This window comes from Geotrypetes seraphini, chromosome 14 (assembly GCF_902459505.1).
Source record: "Geotrypetes seraphini chromosome 14, aGeoSer1.1, whole genome shotgun sequence".
NCBI classification, from domain to species: domain Eukaryota; kingdom Metazoa; phylum Chordata; class Amphibia; order Gymnophiona; family Dermophiidae; genus Geotrypetes; species Geotrypetes seraphini.
Window position 1 is genome coordinate 21,115,315 of NC_047097.1, and position 21,265 is coordinate 21,136,579.

The window sequence follows — 21,265 nt, forward strand, 5'->3', positions numbered from 1 at the left end:
ATCAAAAGCTGGTTGGCAGATAGAAAACAAAGAGAGGGAGTAAATGGACAATACTCGGACTGGAAAAGCATCACCAGTGGAGTGCCGCAGGGTTCGGTGCTTGGGCCTGTGCTCTTCAACATATTTATAAACTACCTGAAAATTGGAATGACGAGTGAGGTGATTAAATTTGCAGATGATACGAAGTTATTCAGAGTAGTGAAGACGCAGGAGGATTGCGAAGACCTGCAACAGGACATAAACACGCTCGAGAAATGAGCCAAGACATGGCAAATGAAGTTTAAAGTGGACAAGTGTAAGGTGATGTATGCTGGTAACAAAAATCTTGTACACGAATACAGGATGTCTGGTGCAGTACTCGGAGAGACATCCTGGAAAGAGACTTGGGAGTACTGGTCGACAAGTCGAAGCTGTCCTTGCAATGTGCAGTGGCGGCGAAATGGGCAAACAGAATGCTAGGAATGATTAAGAAGGGGATAACGAACAGATCAGAGAAGGTTATCATGCCGTTGTACCGGGCCATGGTACGACCTCACCCGGAATACTGCGTCCATCACTGGTCATCATACTTGAAGGACACAGTACTTCTCGAAAGGGTCCAGAGAAGAGCGACTAAAATGATTAAGAGGGAGGAGTTGTCGTACAGTGAGAGATTAGAGAACCTGGGCCTCTTCTCCCTTGAAAAGAGGAGACTGAGAGGGGACATGATTGAAACCTTCAAGATAATGAAGGGAATAGACTTAGTAGATAAAGACAGGTTGTTCACCCTCTCCAAGGTAGGGAGAACGAGAGGGCACTTTCTAAAGTTAAAAGGGGATAGATTCCGTACAAACGTAAGGAAGTTCTTTTTCACCCAGATAGTGGTGGAAAACTGAACACTCTTCCGGAGGCTGTCGTAGGGAAAAACAACCTCCAGGGATTCAAGACAAAGTTAGACAAGTTCCTGCGGACTGGAACGTACACAGGTAGGGCTGGTCTCGGTTAGGGCGCTGGTCTTTGACCTAGGGGCCACCGCGGGAGCGGACTGCTGGGCATGATGGACCACTGGTCTGACCCAGCAGTGGCAATTGTTATGTTCTTATGTCATGAGAGAGAAATTTCTATTGGATGTCACCTCAATTGCTTATGTACCCCAATCTATTAATGAAACCATATGGGTTAATAGAAACAATGAAATGATTAGCCTTCAATTTGTTCATTTATCTTTTAATATATATTCTTAAATTAAAATGACAGTAAAAACATTGACATATAAAGCTATGAACATCAAATATCACTTATCACACAAATGAAGTATTATTGGATTCTTCCTTGCAAATTAATCGAAATAAAGACAAGCAATTTGTTTCAACATATTTGTTAAACTTTTTAAAAAGGATTAAAGCTGAAATATGAACACACTTTTTGCAAGCAGTTATTCCACTAAAATTCTGCAAACAAATTTGCTACATTTTGATAGTGAAATTTCTGGTAAGCATATTTTTTCTTACACACTTCAGCTCTGCAATTTTTCAGCCAAAGCATAAAAAAGATTTGGGAAATTAAGACAGTTTATGAAAGGAAAAATCAACCATGCAATAATCTTTGCAGAAGGTGGTCAATTTCTCTAAGCTTGCATTCCTAACTGAGATCATAATAACATTAACCAATGAAAGGCAAACAAGGTCAAATCATTTCAGTGCAATTGGAGAGTAAATGGAGCTCCCCACTCAAGACCTGTGAAAGGTATACCACACAATAATCCATCTCAAATCTTCCATTTTATTTATTTTTTGAAAACTCAGTGCATATCTTCTACTGCAGGTTTATAGCGGTCATTTATTTATTGTTGATAGGATGAAGTTGCATAGGGTGCATCATCAGCACATCTGAAAAAAAAAACAAAAAACACATATACACGTTAAATATAAATGTTAACTAATAAAAACACTAAATTTTATCTATCATGCAACATAGCCACTAACCTTGCCATACCACCAAAAACTTAGGCCCACTGCACAACAGCTCAATTTTCATATTAACCATAATATGAAAACTGATTTGTTTCTGAAGACTAAGGCCTTGATTTTGCAAAATGAGTCTAAAGTTAGGCATTGTTTAGGCATCTAAGTTAAGCTTCCTTTGTAGAATTACACTCAGCGGCGTTCAACACTGTTTAAATGTCTAACTTTTTAGGCGCCCTTTAGAGAATCAGGTTTTAGGTGAGAATTAGACGTCTAAACAATGTCCTTAATGTTATAATACTTTATTATTACGTTATTAGAATGACAATTTTGTGCTGTTTTTCATTATAATTGTAATACTGGGAGATGGATCTGTTTGATGCTTTTATTTATTTTTCTTCCATCAGACAGAGTGAGTGACTGGGATTTGAACCAGCAACATTAGGGTAGAAGGCTGTAGGTTTTAACCAGTATGCTACAGAGTGAGCTAGCAAGCTGCATAGCAATTGTAAAACTAGGTCTTATAGGCATTGTAAGGAAGTCTACTTTTGAGCACAGTTTAGGCTTCAGATAGACCTGAGTGGCCTGAGGTCTAAGGATGGAACTAGGCACAGATTGGACGTCCTTAAAGCGATCTGCTAAATAGCTCTCTGGGTTTTTATTTTTGCTTTATTAACCTCAAAAAGCACAGTTACTTATAGTAACAGGTATTATCCAGGGACAGCAGGCAGCTATTCTCACATATGGGTGACGTCATCCACGGAGCCTCGCAAGCAGACTTGCTTGTAGAAACTTTAGAAGTTTCGAGTCAGCCGCACCGCACATGCGCGAGTGGCTTCCTGCCCATCGTAGGGCGAGTCTCATCAGTTCAGATAGCTAGCAGAGAAGACAACCAGGGGAGGTGGGTGGGTTGTGAGAATAGCTGCCTGCTGTCCCTGGATAACACCTGTTATGGTAAGTAACTGTGCTTTGTCCCAGTACAAGCAGGCAGCCTATTCTCGCATATGGGTGACCTCCAAGCTAACCAGAATGAGATAGTGGGAGCGTTGGCAACTTAGGAGAATAAATTTTTTAATACCCTCCGGCCAAAATGGCCATCCCGTCTGGAGAAAACATCCAGACAATAGAGAGAGGTGAAAGTATGAACCGAGGACCAGGTAGCAGCTGTGCAAATTTCCTCACTAGGTGTAGATCTGAAGAAAGCTACTGAAGCCGCCATGGCTCTGACTTTATGGGCTGTGACTCGACTCTGTAGATGTAGTCCAGCCTGAGGAGCTCCCCAAGCGTAGGTCGAGGAATCTGTTGTGAGGACCTTCTGATGAAGGGGCGTTTGAAACAGCAAGCCTCTGGAGTGATTGGAAGAGACACCAGCGGAGAGACTAACTCAACGAAGGAGTGACTCTAATGTGTCGAGAGAGTGGGTCGCAAGCCTGCATCCACTGAGATGTCAGTGTCCACTGAGGAATGCTGAGGTGAAATCTGGCAAAAGGAGTCACGTGTACTGTGGAGGCCATATGACCTAGTAGTATCATCATGTGTCTCGCAGAGATTGAAGAGCGAGAAGACACTGCATGACAGAGTTGAAGGAGAGTTGTTGCGGAAGGAGAGTTGTTGCGGAAGGAGTGCTCCGAGTTGGATAGTGTCCAGAACAGCTCCGATGAATTGAAGATTGTGAGAGGGCTGAAGTTGGGATTTGGGAAAGTTGCTTTCGAATCCCAAACTTTGTAGGGGTCACTAAAAATCCCCCTGAGATGTTTAATCTGTGATAAGCCAGTCGTCTAGGTAGGAAAACACCTGGAGACTATGGTTCCTTAGAGCTGCTGCTACCACCACCAGGTACTTGGTGAATACTCTAGGAGATGAATCCAGGCCAAAGGGTAGCACTCTGTATTGATAATGCAGATTCCCCACCCAAAATCTGAGATACTGACGAGAGGTCAGATGAGAGGGGATGTGAGTAGAAACCTCCTTGAGATCCAGATAATATAACCAATCGTTCTGATCTATATTGAAAATGGGTCTCAGATCGCCTGTCTTCGTTGGAACTAGGAAGTAACGGAGTAAAACCCCCTGCTCTGCTGGTCCAGGGGAACTTCCTCGATGGCACAGAGACAAAGCAGAGCTTTAGCTTCCTGAAGAAGAAGGGCGGTCCAGATATTGGCTTTACCGCATATGCTTATGCAGATGACATTCAGCTTTTACATCCATTTGACCCTTCGACCCCTCAGAAACATTGGCAATTAACAGGAAACTAGAGGAGATTCATCAATGGCTTGATTTGAACAGATTAGCCCTCAATATTAATAAATCAAACGTCATGTTTTTCCCTTGGAAAGATAGCTCTAAAATTCCCTCCCCAATTTCTATTAAGGGTCGCCTTACAACTGATAAGTAATATCAAAATTTTGGGGGTTGTTTTTGATGATAAACTAACTTACCATAACCACATTAGTAATATTGTCAAATCTACCTTTTACAGACTGCGTCAAATTCGTTCTCTATCCAAATTTTTATGCCCAAAGTCTCTCAATATTCTAATTCATTCCTTGGTTATCTCAAAAATTGATTACTGCAATGCTTTATTCAAGGGAATAGCCCAAAAAGAAATTAGACGCTTGCAGATTATTCAAAATGCCTCAATTAAACTTATAATGAAAGCACGGAAATTTGATCATGTCACTCCTCTTCTTAAGAAAGCGCACTGGCTTCCAGTTGCACATCGAATTCAATATAAATTAAGTCTGCTCACCTTCAAATCTCTGGTATATAAGACCCCTGCCTTCATTTATAAGTTACTAATTCCTTATACCCCATCCAGATCACTGAGATCTATCGACCAACATTTATTAGTTATACCATCACTCAAAGTTATCAACACACGGCGGCATTTTATTTTTTCTGTTACAGCTCCTCAAACATGGAACTCCCTTCCTATTTATTTAAGAGAAGAAAATAACTTAGATAAATTTAAAAGTAAACTTAAGAGCTTTCTTTTTAAAGATGCCTATGATGCTTAGGAGTCCGTACCTACCGCTATAAACTCTTACATGGTTACTATCTTATTCCCCTCCTATTGTTCTCTGCCATAATTGTTCCTCTTTCTATCATTAATATTGTATTTCCTTACCCATTCATTCCCTCTGTTTCTTCTGTTATTGTTTATATTGTTAGTTACTAATCTGTTATGTTTGCTTAATGTCTACTTGTTTTTAATAACCCTAGTGTCTACTTGTTTTTAATAACTCCTGTTTTAATCTGTAATTTGAAAGATTTGTTCATCGCTTAGAAATCTGAGTAAGCGATTAATCAAATACACAATAACTTGAACTTGAAACTTAATAAAATCAAACTGAACTTCGCCCTGGTTTACGGAGTCCTTAAGACTAGACAAATAGCTATGCAAATGTCTAAAGAGGAAATGGAGGACCAACAAGACACCAGAACACAATGGAGAGCAGACATAAATAAATACAAGGACAATATATCCGAAACAAAAGAAAAACTATTACGCCAGTAAAATAGGAGGTAACACAACCGACAGCAAAAAACTGATTCGCCTAGTATGACAACTGACATCCCCCAAACCAAGAATCTGCAACCCTTTCTAATAAAATCTTAGCCCAAGAACTAGCAGATTTCTTCCTCAACAAAGTCAAGTTGGTCCAATCGGAAGTTGCTAAGACAGCCACAACAAACACTTCCCAATACAAATATACTGTATACACTGAACCCTTAAAAAGCAGACCAGATCTGGTTGTCATTCACTAACCTTTCCATCCCTGATACCAATAAATTAATAGCAAAGCTAGTCTTACGAAGCAGCCCCCTAGACAACTGTCCTCCATACCTTCTTTCTGAAGCTCTGCATCATATCATTAATTGGCTCACCAACCTGCTAAATAGTTCACTGAACCAAGGGTATCTACCCAAAGAAATGGGTAAAATAGCCTTAACTCCTAAACCGAAAACAGCCCAAGCAGACCTCTCCATAGCATCTTACAAACCGATTGCTGGCATTCCATCCTCACTAAAATCTTTGAGTCTCATACATAGAGCAACACTCCTGCCTTCACACATCCCAATACGGCTTCCGAAAAAAACACAGCACCAAGCTCCTCATCATCACTTTAATCACTAAAATCAAACAGTTGCTAAGCTCGGGTCATCAGGCAATACGGCTCCAATTTGATATCTCCGCAGCCTTCGACTCAGTGGACCACCAATTACTCCTAACCAAACTCTCGGAAATTGGAATAACAGGGACTGTACTGAAATGGTTTGCCAACTTCCTACAAAATCACGAATACTTGGTCAAAAGGCAAGAATCATACTCCAACCCTTGGAAGGCATTCTGTGGCATCCCACAAGGCTCTCCTCTATCCCCAATCCTATTCAATTTATTCATGAGCTCGCTGGGACACATCAAAATGGAAGACAAAACTGTATATCTTATGCTGACATCCTCCTCCTCATTCCCATAACCATCCTAATATTGCTGAAAAAATCTCAAACAATATAGATAAAATTTAAACCTGGGCAACGAACAAGCAGTTACGTCAGAAAGGCTGGACCCGGCAGACGCAGGGAGCTGCGGCAAAGTCCCGCAATGACTGCGTCTACCGGGTCCACCCCCTCTGACATAACTTACTTCTTCTGGAGCAGAACCGGCAGACGAATCATCGTGGGACTTTCCTGCACCTCAGCGTGGCTGCCGACTCTGATGCAGAGAAAGTAAGTCAGAGGTAACGTGACCATTTATTTTTTTTCATCAAAAGGGGATATCTATTAATTGACTGTGTATCCTTTCTTTCTGCACTCAGGCCCAACAATTGTCCCTTTCTATTCCCTCCCTCCTTCCTTCCCATGTCCTTAGTGCCCCCAGTGCCTCCGTCCCGTGCCCCCAGTGCCTCCGTCCCGTGTCCTTAGTGCCCCCAGTGCCTCCGTCCCGTGTCCTTAGTGCCCCCTTCCCGTGTCCTTAGTGCCCCCAAGTGCCTCCTTCCCGTGTCCTTAGTGCCCCCAGCCTCCTTATGTCCCCCACTGCCTTCCAGATTTTGTCCACCCCTAAAGTCAGCCTGCCTACCTATCTCCTTCCCTCCCTGCCGCGCTAAAGCCAGCCAGCCTGCCTACATCCTTCCTTCCCTGCCGCGGAAAAAAAAAAAGCCTCTCTCCTTCCTTTCCCCCGGTCCACGCTGCTGCAGTCTTACCTCCCCGCTGCTGCTGCTAATCGTCGACAATAAGTCTTCTTTCCGACGTCAATTCTGACGTCAAAGAGATCGTTCCAGGCCAGCCAGGCAGTGATTGGCTGGCCCGGAACGTCCTCTCCGATGTTAGAATTGATGTCGGAAAGACTTCTTGTTGGCAATTAGCAGCAGTAACGGGGAGGTAAGACTGCAGTGGCGCGGTCCGGGGGGAAAGGAAGAAGGTGCAGGTCCGGTTGCACAGTAGGGCAGGAGGACCCGGACCTGGCTGGCTGTGCACCCGGGGCGGACCGCCCCCCCCCCCCCTTTGGTACGCCACTGATTACATTATTTTTCCATGTCACATTTCACTCCATTTATTTTTCTATGCTATAGAATCTGGACTCTCCTATTCTCATGGGAATATATTGGGTCACACTTTTGGGGGAGAGGGCAGGGAAGATTATTTTTCTGGAACTGCCTGTTCAATCTGGCCCATTTTTTAAAACTCATTGTCTCTTATTGGTTTTTCCCTCATGCAGCTTTTCATTCCATTCTATTAGAGTTATTTTGTCCACAGACAAAAAGACACTCAATCCTTTTGTACAATTTCCAATTTAAATTATGTCCTTATGTGGATTGACTGTAGTCAAGTTTCCATGTGGCAGCAAGTGAAAGCAATAAGGCTCCTGAAAAAAGTCTGTTAGTACCATGCTCTGCCTACTCATGTTACAGTGACCTTTTCACAAGGCCAACTTTCCATCTAGAACCACATAAATGATTTATCTATTTTCCTTTAACAAAATGCATTTACCTTACAAAGCATAAATGCATTTTACGTCCTTTTTGGATGCTATCTGTTGCCTTTATTTACATTTCCAACAAATTAATTTGGCTTCACTCTCACTTTCTCACTCATTTAATTATTTTATTTATAAGTTAAAAGCTAGAGTTTGACAGTAAAATGTTTGAAGTTATTTTAAAAGCAATTATTGCCACTGGTTGGGTGTACTGCTAAAAATAAAGTCATATTTTCAAAAAAATTCTTAAATTCATAACTCAATAAATAACGAACTGTGGATACAATAAGTATAAAGATAAGCACATAGGGGAAAATGATCTCAAATGCCAGGGTTCTTAACTGGGAATCACCACACAAGGAAACAGTTTTGGAATAATTTTAGATAATATATTTTAGTCCAATGTGCCATGACTGTCAAAACAGGAAAGAAAATGGTAGAGATTATTTGAAAATGAATGGAGAACAAAAACTGAGAATAGCACCATGCCTCTGTATACAGTAGATCAGGGATGTCAAACTCAATCACATTAAGGGGCCAAAATCCAAATTACATGCTAAGTCGCGGGCCAGACCCCGCCCAATCTCCGCCCCCATAATAGTACTAATTATAACACAATTTTTTCCATTCATTTTTCATATATACACACACAATATAATCTTATTAACACATAATGGTTAACCACAAAATTAAACAACACAAAGCACACTATATGCTTCTCAACATTCATTCCTACCAGAACATTCATTCCTACCAGAATCTATGCAAATACAGGACCAAAAACTAAAAGTACTAATATATAAAAAATAAACCCTAAGATTCAAGGCTCTGCATGTAGTACAACCCCCAGAGAAAAAGAAACAAATGTATTTCTTCATGAGCAGTGCAAAATTTAGACAGCAGATTAAAATTCTCAAAATTGACAATTCAAACACTAAATTGAAAATAAAATCATTCCCCCTACCTTTGTTGTCTCCCTCCCTCCATTCTGTGCCTCCCTCTGGCGGGTGTCTTACCTTTTGGCTAGCTCCCGCCTGGCTGTTTTATGCGGCCCGCAGTCCGATACCCCCGGTGTTATCTTGTGGTCAGCTCCCTCCTCCTCATAGCCACAGTGTACACGAAGCTGCGTGCAGCGGCTCCTCTCTCCTTCTGCGCCTGAACCAGAAGCCTTCTTTCTGACATCGCAACGGCAGAGGGAATGCTTCTGGATGAGGCACAGGATGTGGCTTCGTACACACTGCAGATGTGATGAGGAAGGAGACGGCCACAAGATAACACCAGGGGCATCAGGCCACATAAAACAGCCAGGTGGGCCGAATTCAGCCCGTGGGTCTTGAGTTTGACACCTGTGCAGTAGATCCATAGTGCAATGACACCTTGAATACTGTATGCAGTTTTGGTCACCTCCCATCTCAGAAAGATATAGCAGAATTGGAAAAGGCTGAAAGTAAGAAAAATGATAGAGAATGGAACACATTTCTTAAGGAGAAGGACTAAACCAGTTAGGGTTAATCGCGAGAGACAGAAGAGAGGATATAGGATTCTAATATCATGAGATGGGTGGAATAGTTAAATAGATTACTTTTTAATACCTTTAGAGCTGGATTATATATATCGCATCTAAAAAAATTTTAATTAAAAAAAAAAAATCAATGCCAAAACAACACATATAAACTGTTGTTTTGGCACTTGGAAGCCACGCCTAACTTTAGGTGCGACCAACTGTACCAACAGAAACGTGGTACAAAACCTTATGCCTTAAGTTAGGCATAGATGCCTCTTACTATAAATATATGCATAATTTTAAGGAACACCCCAACCTGCTCATGACTCATTTCTGTGCCTCCTTTTAGTGCCACACATAAATTTAAATTTAAAACAATTAATGCAAATAATTGCTTCTTAAGGAGCTAATTATCAGCGCTAAATGGCTTGCAATTAAGTTGCACATGCAAATTGTGTGCACACAATTATGCTAGCACAACTCAAAGCATCATTTACAGAATTTGGGGTGGGTTGGGGGGAAGAAGGTTAGAATTTATACCCCCAAGGGGGAGGATCCTCCAAATCGAAGTCCAAAGGGGACTGGGGGGTCCCATATTGTATCCTGATCCTCCACCGATATGCCAGAGATGACTGTGGTGTCCAGAGCCTTCCCCAAATTCCCCCTAAGGCACTTGGCCCAAAGAACAGAGCCCTGGCCAGAGACATCTGAGCCCCTAGGGACCCCATAGCCTTTGCCAGAAGGCTTGCTTAACCATTTAGGTAAGCTTTGTAGCCAAGAACCACCCAAGAACCCCCCCCCCCTCCAGCTCTCACAGATCACACTGTATGCAAGCAGGCATGTCCAGCAATATGACCAGTGCATTCAGGTCTGTCCTGCCACACAGGCTGACCTCAACCTGGGGCTCCAGCATCTCAGCCAGTCCCCTGCTCTCTTAGGTGTGCAGTCTTTTTTTTTTTCAACTACATAATGAGACTATGAGAGCATCATACCAAGTGCTGTACAAAAAGTGGGATATCACGGGTTGAAAATATGGAGAAGTGCAAAAATTGCTCCCAGCCCACCATCTTCTCTCATTAACGGTGGCAAAGCAGGTGTGGTAGGGAGGCACCAGTGGGCAAATCACATAGGGTGCAACTATAATTCAATATAATCTTTGGTTATGGAGATAATTTTGGAAGGGAAATGCAACATTGCAAATGTAAAAAGCTAGTTTACATCTATAAATGGGCATATACTTGTAAATAAAAGTTTCAGAAAAGCCACTACACATATATCCACAGTAGAGACCGAGGAGAGGTTCAGGGGATGGAGGGGAATCGTGGGAGGGGGGTAGATGAGGGCAGGAGGGTCTGGGATCCCTCCTGCCCATATCTTAAGAGAGGGTTGGGGGGTAGGGAGTTTCTCCAGAGCAGGAGAGCTTGGGCTCCCTCCTGCTCCGATGTTGTCAGGGGGGTCGCGGCTCGCCGGGGCAGAAGGGATTAGGCTCTCTCCTACCCCAATGTTGTCGGGGTGGGGGGTGTCGCGGCTCGCCGGGGCAGGAGGGCTTGGGCTCCCTCCTGCCCCGATCGTGTCAGGAGGGGTGGGGAGTTGCTGGACAGGAAGGCATGGGCTCCTTCCTGTCTGATCCGATCGGGGGAGGGTGGATCGCAGCAGGAGAGATTGGCTATCTCTCCTGCTGCGATAGCGATCCCAAGTGCTGCGGTTGGCGGCAGGGGTGATGAGCCGCGGTGGAGCTGCAATCAGCTGAGCAGCCCCTTTTTCAGCACTTATACCCGTTTTGACTTGGTCTAAGTCAAAACATATAAGTGCCGACTAGGCAACCTGTTAAATGTTTTGGTTATACCTGCTGTACAAATATGTCTAGGTCGGTCCCACCCTTTCCCCTCCTCTAAAAACGCCTCTTTTCTATGCGTTTAGAGGCAGGGGAAAGGCCTAAGCTGGTTTCAGATTTGTCTAAAACCAGCTTTGGTTATGGGTATTTGGACGATCAGGCTTTTATTTAGGCCACTGTTTTAGACTTTTTTTTTTTTTTTTTTTTTATTATGAGCCCCTTAGTTTACAAAGCCACATAAAAATGCCGAAAATTTGGAAAAACTCAGCTCCTTAGTTAGCTCCTCTCAAAATGTGCAATTTTAGAAAATCTAGCAGTTTTACAATAAGTTACAAAAATCAACACCTGCATGCATAAGTGCCAGCCAATATGCATGCAACAGAGAGAAGCCACTTTTTTTGCATTCTTTTTTTTTTTAAATAAATATGGGTATTCTGGCACATATAGTAAGAATATAGAGAACCTTTTGTAAAATACCCAGGAAATTTTGAATGTTCCAACTTAGACAGCCTTTTGATTGTCTTATACAAAATGGGGGTTCTTTTTCTAGTGCTAATGGGAGTGTTTGGGGGAGAGAGAGGTGCCTGGATAGACAAATGAAGGCTCTGAATCTATAAACCAATTGATGCCAGAAGGAAAGCTGTCAGACTCAAAAAAACATAAAAAATAAACAGAGGTAAGCAACTTGTCACTAGTTCAGACTGGCACATACTTAAGTGTAATTATGTTATTTTTAAGTATTTATAACCTGTGAAATTATATACTTTGATTACCTAAGTGTCTGCAATGACTACTATATTAGCAAAAGAGACAAGCTGCAAAGCATTTTTAATCAAATGACAAAAAATATGCAATTAACACAAACATAAAATTAGTAACATTCTCAAGGCAAGAACAGTTCATAATTGGAAAGTTTCTAAAGACACTGACTTTTGCACATTCACAAACAAGATGCTGAATATTTAGGGCTCCTTTTATTAAGGTGCGCTAATGGATTAGTATGCACTAAATGTAAGATACCTATAGGAATAAAATTTGCTAGCGTACCTTAGTAAAAGGAGCCTTAGTTTCTTAACTTTTTCAAAAGATATCCCTGTTACTTTAAGGGAACACTATCAATATTTTTTTTTTATGTACATAAAAAAAAATCCTTTGGTACAAACTGAAAAAAGCAGTGCTCAGCTAGATGCATGATCAGCAAACCCACCATGACCGAACAAATCTTGTCTGCGAGCCTAGTAACTATCCCGAGGAAGCTAGAGGCAGGGTATCCAAAGGCAAGACCCGAAATTAGCCCTATCCAATTACCCACAGCTACACAGAGTTAGGAAGGATGCCGAGATAAGGGCAGGAACCTACCAATACAGCAAAGGGTACAGAAACCAAGCAGACCCCCAGACCAAGTGGTTGAAAGTGTACCATTGCCAGAAAGCACAGTTACTTACCATAACAGGTGTTATCCAGGGACAGCAGGCAGATATTCTCACACATGGGTGATGCCACCAACGGAGCCCTGGTACGGAACACTTTAAAAGTGCATCGCCGCTTTAAGACTTTAGAAAGTTTGCGATAGCCCATACCATGCATGCGCGAGTGCCTTCCTGCCCGACGCAGGGCACACGTCTCCTCAGTTAAGATAAGCTAGCTAAGAAGCCAATCAGGGGAGGTGGGTGGGTTGTGAGAATATCTGCCTGCTGTCCTTGGATAACACCTGTTACAGTAAGTAACTGGGCTTTATCCCAGGGCAAGCAGGCAGCATATGCTCACACAAGCTAACCAGAATGGGATGGTGGGAGAGTTGGCCTTCAAAAAATTAAATATCATCATGCAAACTAGCCAAATTTTTGAGTGCAAGTTGCCAGAATTAGAGGGCTACTGGTAGGGTTAGGGTGCAAGCAGTTTCCCAAGGCCTGCTGTTGCAATGACTGGTCACAAAGAGAGGGAAGTAGGAACAAGACCACAAAAAACCCCAAGACAGACATGACTGAAAAACACACCACACCATAGCTTCAGACCCCTCCTGTCATTCATGATAGCCAGGATACATAAGGCAGGTTCTGGCTGGCCTAGAAGTCCAGGTGTGAAGGAAGGCAAGTCAGATCAATTTATAATATCAAGGTGTATGCCATTGCATTTGCAGCTTTCCAGTCCTCATGGATGTTTATATTCAAATATATTATCTTCAATGCTTCAAGTAGAATGCTTGAAAATCTGACACCTGCTACAGCATGTTGACAGTAATAAACAACTCCTCAAGATATGCTGTTTATTCTCTTTTCGGGAGCACTCTATTGTTGGACGTTATTTTCCTATAAAATCAATAAAACTGATTGAACTAAAAAAAAAAAAAAAAAGATATGCTGTTTATTTTTAACACTTTTCATTGCACCACCAGAAAAATTCAGAGATACTATATGATGGTACCCCCCCCATTGCATCACTTCCAGCTCCCCTTCCCTCCAGTGGGTTCAGAATCTCTCTCCCCCTACCAATCCAGTCTTCATCTGCCTCCTCCCCCCAGCGCTGTCAGTTCAGCACTGCTCCCTGACCTCTCTCAAGCCCCCACTGTCCTTTAAAGTTTGTCAGTCACCAATGACAGCAGCACGACAGCTCCTGGGTCTTCCCTCTTCCGTGTCCCATCCACAGGAAATTACATCAGAGGAGACAGGACATGGCAGAAGGAAGTCCAGGTAAAGTATTTTTGCGCCCTTAATTGCTGGCACCCTAGGCCAGAGCTTCACCTGGTCCAATACAATACAATCTTTATTTATATACCACCAATACCTTCAAGAGGTTCACAGCAATTTACATAAATAATTATGAAGATACAAATTATTAAATAGTACAGTGGTACCTCGGTTTATGAGTGCACCGGTTTGCGAGTGTTTTGCAAGACGAGCAAAACATTTGCAAAATCAGCACCTCGGAAACCGAGCACCCCCTCCCCCCCTCCTGCGACCTGAAGTCCCCCAGACCCACCCGAACCCGCTTCTTACTTTCATCTGGCCTCGGCACTGGCATGTCCTGTGCGTTGGTGCCGGTGCCCGAAGATTGGCCTCCTCTTCTGTGCTGGGCCTTGAGCAGATAAATCCGTTCCTTGGTCCCACAAACTCTGCAAGATCGGGCCTACCTGGCAGAAATAGCAAGATTGGGACCCCCAGCAGCAGAGGCAGCAAGATCGGGACCCCCAGCAGCAGATGCAGCAAGATCGGCAACGGCAGCTGCAAGTAGTGTTCAGCCCAAAGCTTCCCTCCCAGGCGGAAACAGGAAGCTGCGTCAGAGGGGAAGCTTTGGGCTGAGCACTGCTTGCAGTTCAGATTCCAAAGCAGCGTTTGGATTCCGGGGCAAATATGAAGGAAAAAAAAAGTTCGGATTCCAAATCGTTCAAGTTCTGGGGCGTTCAGATTCTGAGGTACCACTGTATAAGCTTTCCAAACCACAAGGATCTCCCTCTGAATTCTCTCTGCATAACAGGCCTATGCAGTCTCCAAAGCTCATGAATTATTCCCATGTTGTGCCAACAAAAGATAACATTATATGTAAAATAATCCTGAATAAATGAAGTATAATATTTTTTAATCTACATATGCAGCACACATAAGCCCACATGAAATCTATTCTGGAGTCAAGTGGTGACTGATCTAATGTTATATACAATTTACCTGATATCATCTTCTTTTAGTTTCTTAGCTGCCTGTGTAGACAGCTTTATCTGCAAGTCAAGTCTCTGTAAGAAATCTTTGGCAGACAGTTCCTCAGGCTCCTCGAGTTGATATTCAGTTTCTTGTGGACTAGGAGAGGAAGAGGTCTCTTCCTGTGCCGATACCTTATCCCAAGACGTACAACTCTCTAAACTTTCATTCTCTGGAGAGTCCAGCGAGTTAAAGCCATTGAATAGTGACTTCTTCTCAGATATAACTGGGATATTCAAGGTTTTCCGCAAAAATATGCAATCAGTAGTAAACAGTTTATTTGCCCTTTTTATTTGTTGCATCTAGAAGAAATATGAAAAGGAAAATAATTATACTAGTTCTGTTTGGAAGTTCCATAATTGAAACAGGTGAAACTGTCTTGACTTCATTACTCGATGTTGATAGTACAAGGTAGTATTGTGGAACACATTGCCTCAGGATGTAAGGAGTGCATCATCTTTAATAAATTTTAGGAAGCTAGTTGAATGCTGTTTGAGAGATATTTTTCATGTAAGTGAGATGGTTGAGAGGAAGTCATTATATGGCTGCCAGTCAATAGGCCTGTTGCACTGAGGCTGGTTTTTAGATTCTTTGACAGTTTAATGCATGTGGTTTTCGGTTTTCTATGATGTTTTTTGTCTAATGTTTATTTGTTAAATTATGAGTGTTTACTTGCAACTCGCTCAGAATTGTAGATGTAGCGAGTAAGAAATTTTTAAATAAATAAAAATAAAATCTCATTTACACTCATACAGAAAGCTATATTACCACAAAACAGTACTTTGTAGCTATTGCTTTGCTGAACATCTAATATAATAAAACGCTAAGCCGCGCATGCACACTCCCACCTGCGTGCATCCGTTTTCCGTGAGATGTAGGGCACTTGAGGTAGGAGTGCGCATGCGCACGAATCTCTCTCTCTCTCTCTGGCTGGTTGTCAGCGTCATCTTCGTTCCTCTCCCCAGCACACCCGAACCCCTGTTCAGCCTCCCATCCGACTCTACCTTCGGCTCCCTTAGTCCCTTGCCGCCGCTCCTCTTCTCTTTCCGCCCCGCGGTCCCGACAAACGTCCTTACTCCAGCAGGGGCCGCAGCACTCTAAACACACTGCTTCGCGGCCTGCTACTGCCCTGATTTGCTCTGCCCGACACAAAACCGCGGGAAGGGGGTGGCAAGGGACTAAGTTGGCCGGTAGTGCTGTTTTTCCATGATGGAGGTCTGCGTGAGCTCTCCCAGAGCCTGGCCCGCACCAAGACGCGCTCCTATGGCACTACGGCTAACATGCAAAAAGAAAACAAAAGAAAACGTTGGCCCCCGCTGAAGAAGCGGAAGGTGGAGGAGGGGCGTGAGGAGCCAGAGAGCTGTATGTAAGTGTGTGTATGCATGTGTATAGCCGAGGAGGAAGTGCAGCAGGAGCAAGGAGGTGGGGAGAGTGGATTTCCCCTACTTGGATGTCAGGCATCAAGAGGATTGGAGTAAAAGCTTTGGTCCTGCGATCCTCACTCTTTTCCTGGGGCTACTGCTGGACAGGGGGGGAGCAGGACGTAAAGGAGAAGAGCTACTGCTGGACAGGGGGGAGCAGGGAATGGGAGGGGTGTTGCTGGACAGAGGGAGATAAAAGGAGAAGGGCTACTGCTATATGGGGGGGAGCAGGGAAAGGGGGTGAGGTGCTGCTGGACAGGGAGGAGGTAAAAGTAAGGGAGAAGGGCTGCTAGCACCCGTTAATGTAACGGGCTAAACAACTAGTAATTAATAACTTGTTAAAAATTAGTTAGCAATGTTTCTGAAATCATGACTAACTTCCTCAGCCTTAATTTTCAACTCACTAGACCAGCATTTATCAGTGTCTGTAACGTTTTGCAGATTATAGTCATACCCCGCTATTTGCTATCTAGACAGGGCCTACAGTAGACTCCTACACTGGCACATTGGTGCGTCACAGCTGCTTCCCAGATATGCTGCAGGAGGTTTTTTGTCACTCCTGTCCCATCCCCTACCAGTGACTCAACATTATACAGTAGGATTTCTTTTGTAGCGGTCGACAACAGTGGGCAGAAATTCAGAAAACCTGCTAGCACCAACCTAACTCTTCTCTCTGATGTAACTTCTCACTTCAGCATAGGCAGGAAATGTCAGAGAGGGCTCAGGTTGGTGCAAGCAGGCCATCTGAATTGCTGCCCACTGCTGCTACCGCCCACTGCCCAATACAGGGAAAAGAGTGAGGCAAAAATAAACAGACTAGATTCTGTAGTTTGTGAACCCACACACTATGAAGAAATTAATGAAACCTTCATACTAAATCTTCTTTAACTTGGCCATACATTGTTAACTGGCTCAATTACAGCGCATCCTTGGGTTTGATGTGGGTATTCATGTGGTAGTTTGCTAGTTCTCATCACAAATTTTAACCAGTTTATTACACAGTAAAACATGCATGACAGTAGATAGTATCCATTTGGTATGATCTCATTACTTTGTCATTATAGGAGTAGTTCTATAAATGTGTTCCTGGTGAGAATTTAGGCCTACAGCCTGGATGCAGTGAAGGGATGCAATCGCCAGCAATGTGGTGGGTTGGAGGGGGGGGGGAAGAAGTATTTGCTTTAAAATTGTTGTTTTTGAACTCATGCAATTTGTAACCAATTTATTATTTTTGACGTGCATTATTGACCTTTTGCCAACTTGTGTCTTTTTTACTAAACCGTGGTAGAGGTTTCTACCATAGGCCGGAGTGCTAAATGCTCCAATGCTCATACAATTCCTATGAGCATAGGAGCAGCATTAGAGTATTTAGCACCCTGGGCTGTGGGAGAAACCTCTACTGCAACTTAGTAGAAGAACCATTTAAAAGACATTTGTTTTGCAAAGTGGGTCTGCTAGGACCAGAAATTCCACAGAAATAGCTTCCCTCAAAATAGTGCAAAGCAATATTTATTTATTTAAATTTAGCTCACATATTTTTCAGTAGGACCTTTAAGTGAGTTATTGTTAAAGTAGTTCCTGTCCTTGGAGGGATTACAATCTAATTTTCTATCTGAGGCAATGGAGAGTTAAGTGACTTGCCCAAGGTCACAAAGTACAGTAGCAGGGTACCTCAACTTCAGAAAACTAATTAAAACCAACCTGTTCAACCGATTTGTGACCAAGAATTCCTAAAGTCTTCACTGCTTATCCTACACCGTATGACCTACCCTTTTTTGTAAATCGCCTTGATCTACTTCCTATTGACCAAGAATTCCCAAAGCCTTCACTGCTTACCCCACACTGTTCGACCTGCTCTTCCTATTGACTTACTCTTATTGTAAACCCATCCCTACAATGTTACCTTACTCTCTACAAACAGTCATGTACTCAAAGACTTCATTGTTTTTTTCTCGCTGAATGTCCAGCTCTTCTTTATTGTAAACCGCCTCGAACTACCTTGGCTTTGGCGGTATATAAACAATAAATTATTATTATTATTATTATTAGAGAGATGCATGGGGATGAGGATCATGGAGATGGAAGAAGTTGCCCAAGGATAAACATAAGAATTGCCTTACTGGGTAAGACCAAAGATCCATCAAGCCCAATAGCCTGTTTTCATGGTGGCCAATCCAGGTCACTAGTACCTGGCCAAAACCCAAAGAGTAACAATCCAGGGCAAACAGTGGCTTGCCCCATGTCTTTCTCAATAACAGACTATGGACTTTTCTTCCAGGAAATTGTCCAAACCCTTCTTAAAAACAATATTTTATCATTTAAAAAGCAAATATATATATATATATATATATATATATATATATATCCCAAGAGGATCCTAAGTGGTCAGATCCTCTAAAACACAGGTATCAAACTCAAAGCCCACGGGCTGAATTCGGCCCACCTACTTGTTTTATGCGACCCGCAGTCCGATGCCCCCAGTGTTATCTTGTGGCCAGCTCCTTCCTCCTCACAGCCGCAGCGTCCCACATCTCATCCAGCATTCCCTCTAATGTTGTGATGTCAGAGAGAAGGCTTCTGGTTCAGGCGTAGGAGGGTCTGGGGTGGAGATTGGATGGGGGCTGGCCTGCAACTTAGCCTGCATTTTGGATTTCGGCCCCTTAATGTGATTGAGTTTGACACCCTACTCTAAAGCGTTTTCCCTATCTATCCCAGTAGGATTATAATCTGTTATCTGGAGCTATCTGCTCAGGGTCACAAATAGCAGCGCTGGGATTGAACCTGCAACTAGAGAATGACACGGTGTCAGAATCCTCACTGCCACCATCCCCACACATAACCGTGGGAAACCATCCCATGCCATTCTTTAGTGTTTATCTCAACCTCAGTCCTTTTACACCAGCATTCTTCAATGCAAGGCTTGAGGGTCAGTGGTTGTGTCCATTCATACTCTTGATTCTTCCTTCTCTCCTTAAAGAATGCAGATGGTTTATTGCGGTTATCCGCAGGGATGGGGACAAATTCTGTCACCGTGTCATTCTCTAGAACCTCACAGTGCTGAGGCAGCAGCTTTAACCGGTGTCAGGTCAAAAGCGCGCCGGGACAAAGGCACGCCCAGACAATTGAGCGCAGCACGGAGGCGGGCGCCGCTCTAAATTACTGTTTTTAGGGCTCTGATGGGGGGGCGTGGGGGGGAACCCCCCCACTTTACTTAATAGACATCGCGCCGCATTGTGGGGGCGTTATGGGGGGTTGTAACCCCCCACATTTTACTGAAAACTTCACTTTTTCCCTGTTTTTAGGGAAAAAGTTCAGTTTACAGTAAAATGTGGAGGGTTACAACCCCCCCAAACCCCCCATAACGCCGGCGCGATGTCTATTAAGTAAACTGGGGGGGTTCCCCAACAAAACCCCCCGTCGGAGCCCCTAAAAACTGTAATTTTGTGCGGCGCGTGCCTCCGCGCTGCACTCAATTGTCGGCGCGCGCTTTTGTCTTTCGCGCCGTTGTATATGAACCGCTTTAACCACATCAAATTTGGTACCTTTCCATTACATTTTCAGAGAATAGTTTTGCCCCCAGTTATCCGGCCACCGGTCTGTTTTTCTTCCCCCAACCTAACTAAAGCAAATTAGCTCTGACATTCCTGCATCTGAGGCATATGACTCCTGCCATTGAAAGGCTATGTTTCAAAAGTTAACACCAGCCTTTTTGTGAGGGGGGGGGGGAGGTGATCACTTGGGTAACCAAGTCTATTTCTACCTTTGTAGTTACCCTGGAAGACTGTTTAAAAGCATCTTAAATAAACTAAAACCCACAGGCAGAGCCAGCATCTCCCTCTGTTAACAGGCCACTTCGGTGACTTTGTAGAGCGCTAGGAAGCCTCTGTAGCCCTTCAAAATACCGCTGTCACTAATTTGAAGGTGGGCCGTCCAGGACCTCCACAGGGCTCCCTCACCGCAGGGGAAGTGCCTCCGGGTGGGGGGCATTTGGCCTATGGCGCCTTACCGTCACTCCGTACTTGAGCGCGATGCCCTGCAGCGTATCGCCGTCGCCCACCCGGTGCTCCACGTAGCTCTCGGCCAGAGGCGCCGTCACGCTAGCCGTGCTGCCGTAGGAGCGCGTCTTGGTGCGGGCCAGGCTCTGGGAGAGCTCGGCCTCCGACTCGGACCCCGAGCCCGAGCGCGGGAAGACGGGCGAGCCGAAGCGGCCCGGCCCCACCTCAGCGCGCAGCGGCGGCGAGCCGTCCGCCATCTTCCCGCCACCGCGGGTACCAGCAGATGCTGCGCAGGCGGAAGGATGCGACCCCCACGATTCGATTGGCGGAGGTGGGGAGGGCCCGCGCGCGCGCGCGCCGCACGCCACGCTGCCTCTCTCCTGGGAGGGGAGGGGCGCCCAGCGGAGCCCCGTGAAATTTGATACTGGAAGAGGAAGGGGGGGGGGGGGGGTCGTGTCGCTCGCGCGCAGCATTTAAATTTAGCTCAGGTCTTTTCAGGAGTAGCGCGAGGCGAGATATGCTGAGGTTGAGACAGGATCCGGTTGCTACGATTTGCCCTCAGGTGTAACATATCTTGGCTGCTCATGCGTTTTATTCCTGTTTGTGTGTCCGTGCCAGAAAGGAGACATTACTATTATTTCTAGAGTGCTACCAGATGTACGCAGCGCTGTACAGAGTCGCAAAGGAGAAAGTCTCTGCGTACATTCTTTTTTTTTTTTTGAGTTCAATAGTTTTTATTGAGTATTTTTAGAAAATACAGGAAGCAGTTCCAAATACATGAAGTCAAAATAAAGCTTTCTGTATAAAGAGCATATAAATCTATATTTAACTATAGAGGAACATAACAGTGAGAAAGGTTCCTACTATTAGAACTGCATGTGAAGAGAATATAAGAAGAA

At 43.9% G+C, this 21,265-nt stretch overlaps 1 protein-coding gene across 1 annotated transcript; it reads right to left on the reverse strand.

The window, feature by feature from the left end:
* Positions 1–1,353: 1,353 nt before the first annotated feature.
* On the reverse strand, positions 1,354–20,797 carry LYSMD2 (LysM domain containing 2). The gene is made up of 3 exons (XM_033921123.1): positions 20,378–20,797; positions 14,921–15,252; positions 1,354–1,868 (listed from the first exon to the last, which is right to left on the reverse strand). Exons 1-3 carry the CDS (start codon positions 20,621–20,623, stop codon positions 1,823–1,825), a joined length of 624 nt encoding a protein of 207 aa, XP_033777014.1. The 5' UTR covers positions 20,624–20,797; the 3' UTR covers positions 1,354–1,822.
* Positions 20,798–21,265: the final 468 nt, after the last annotated feature.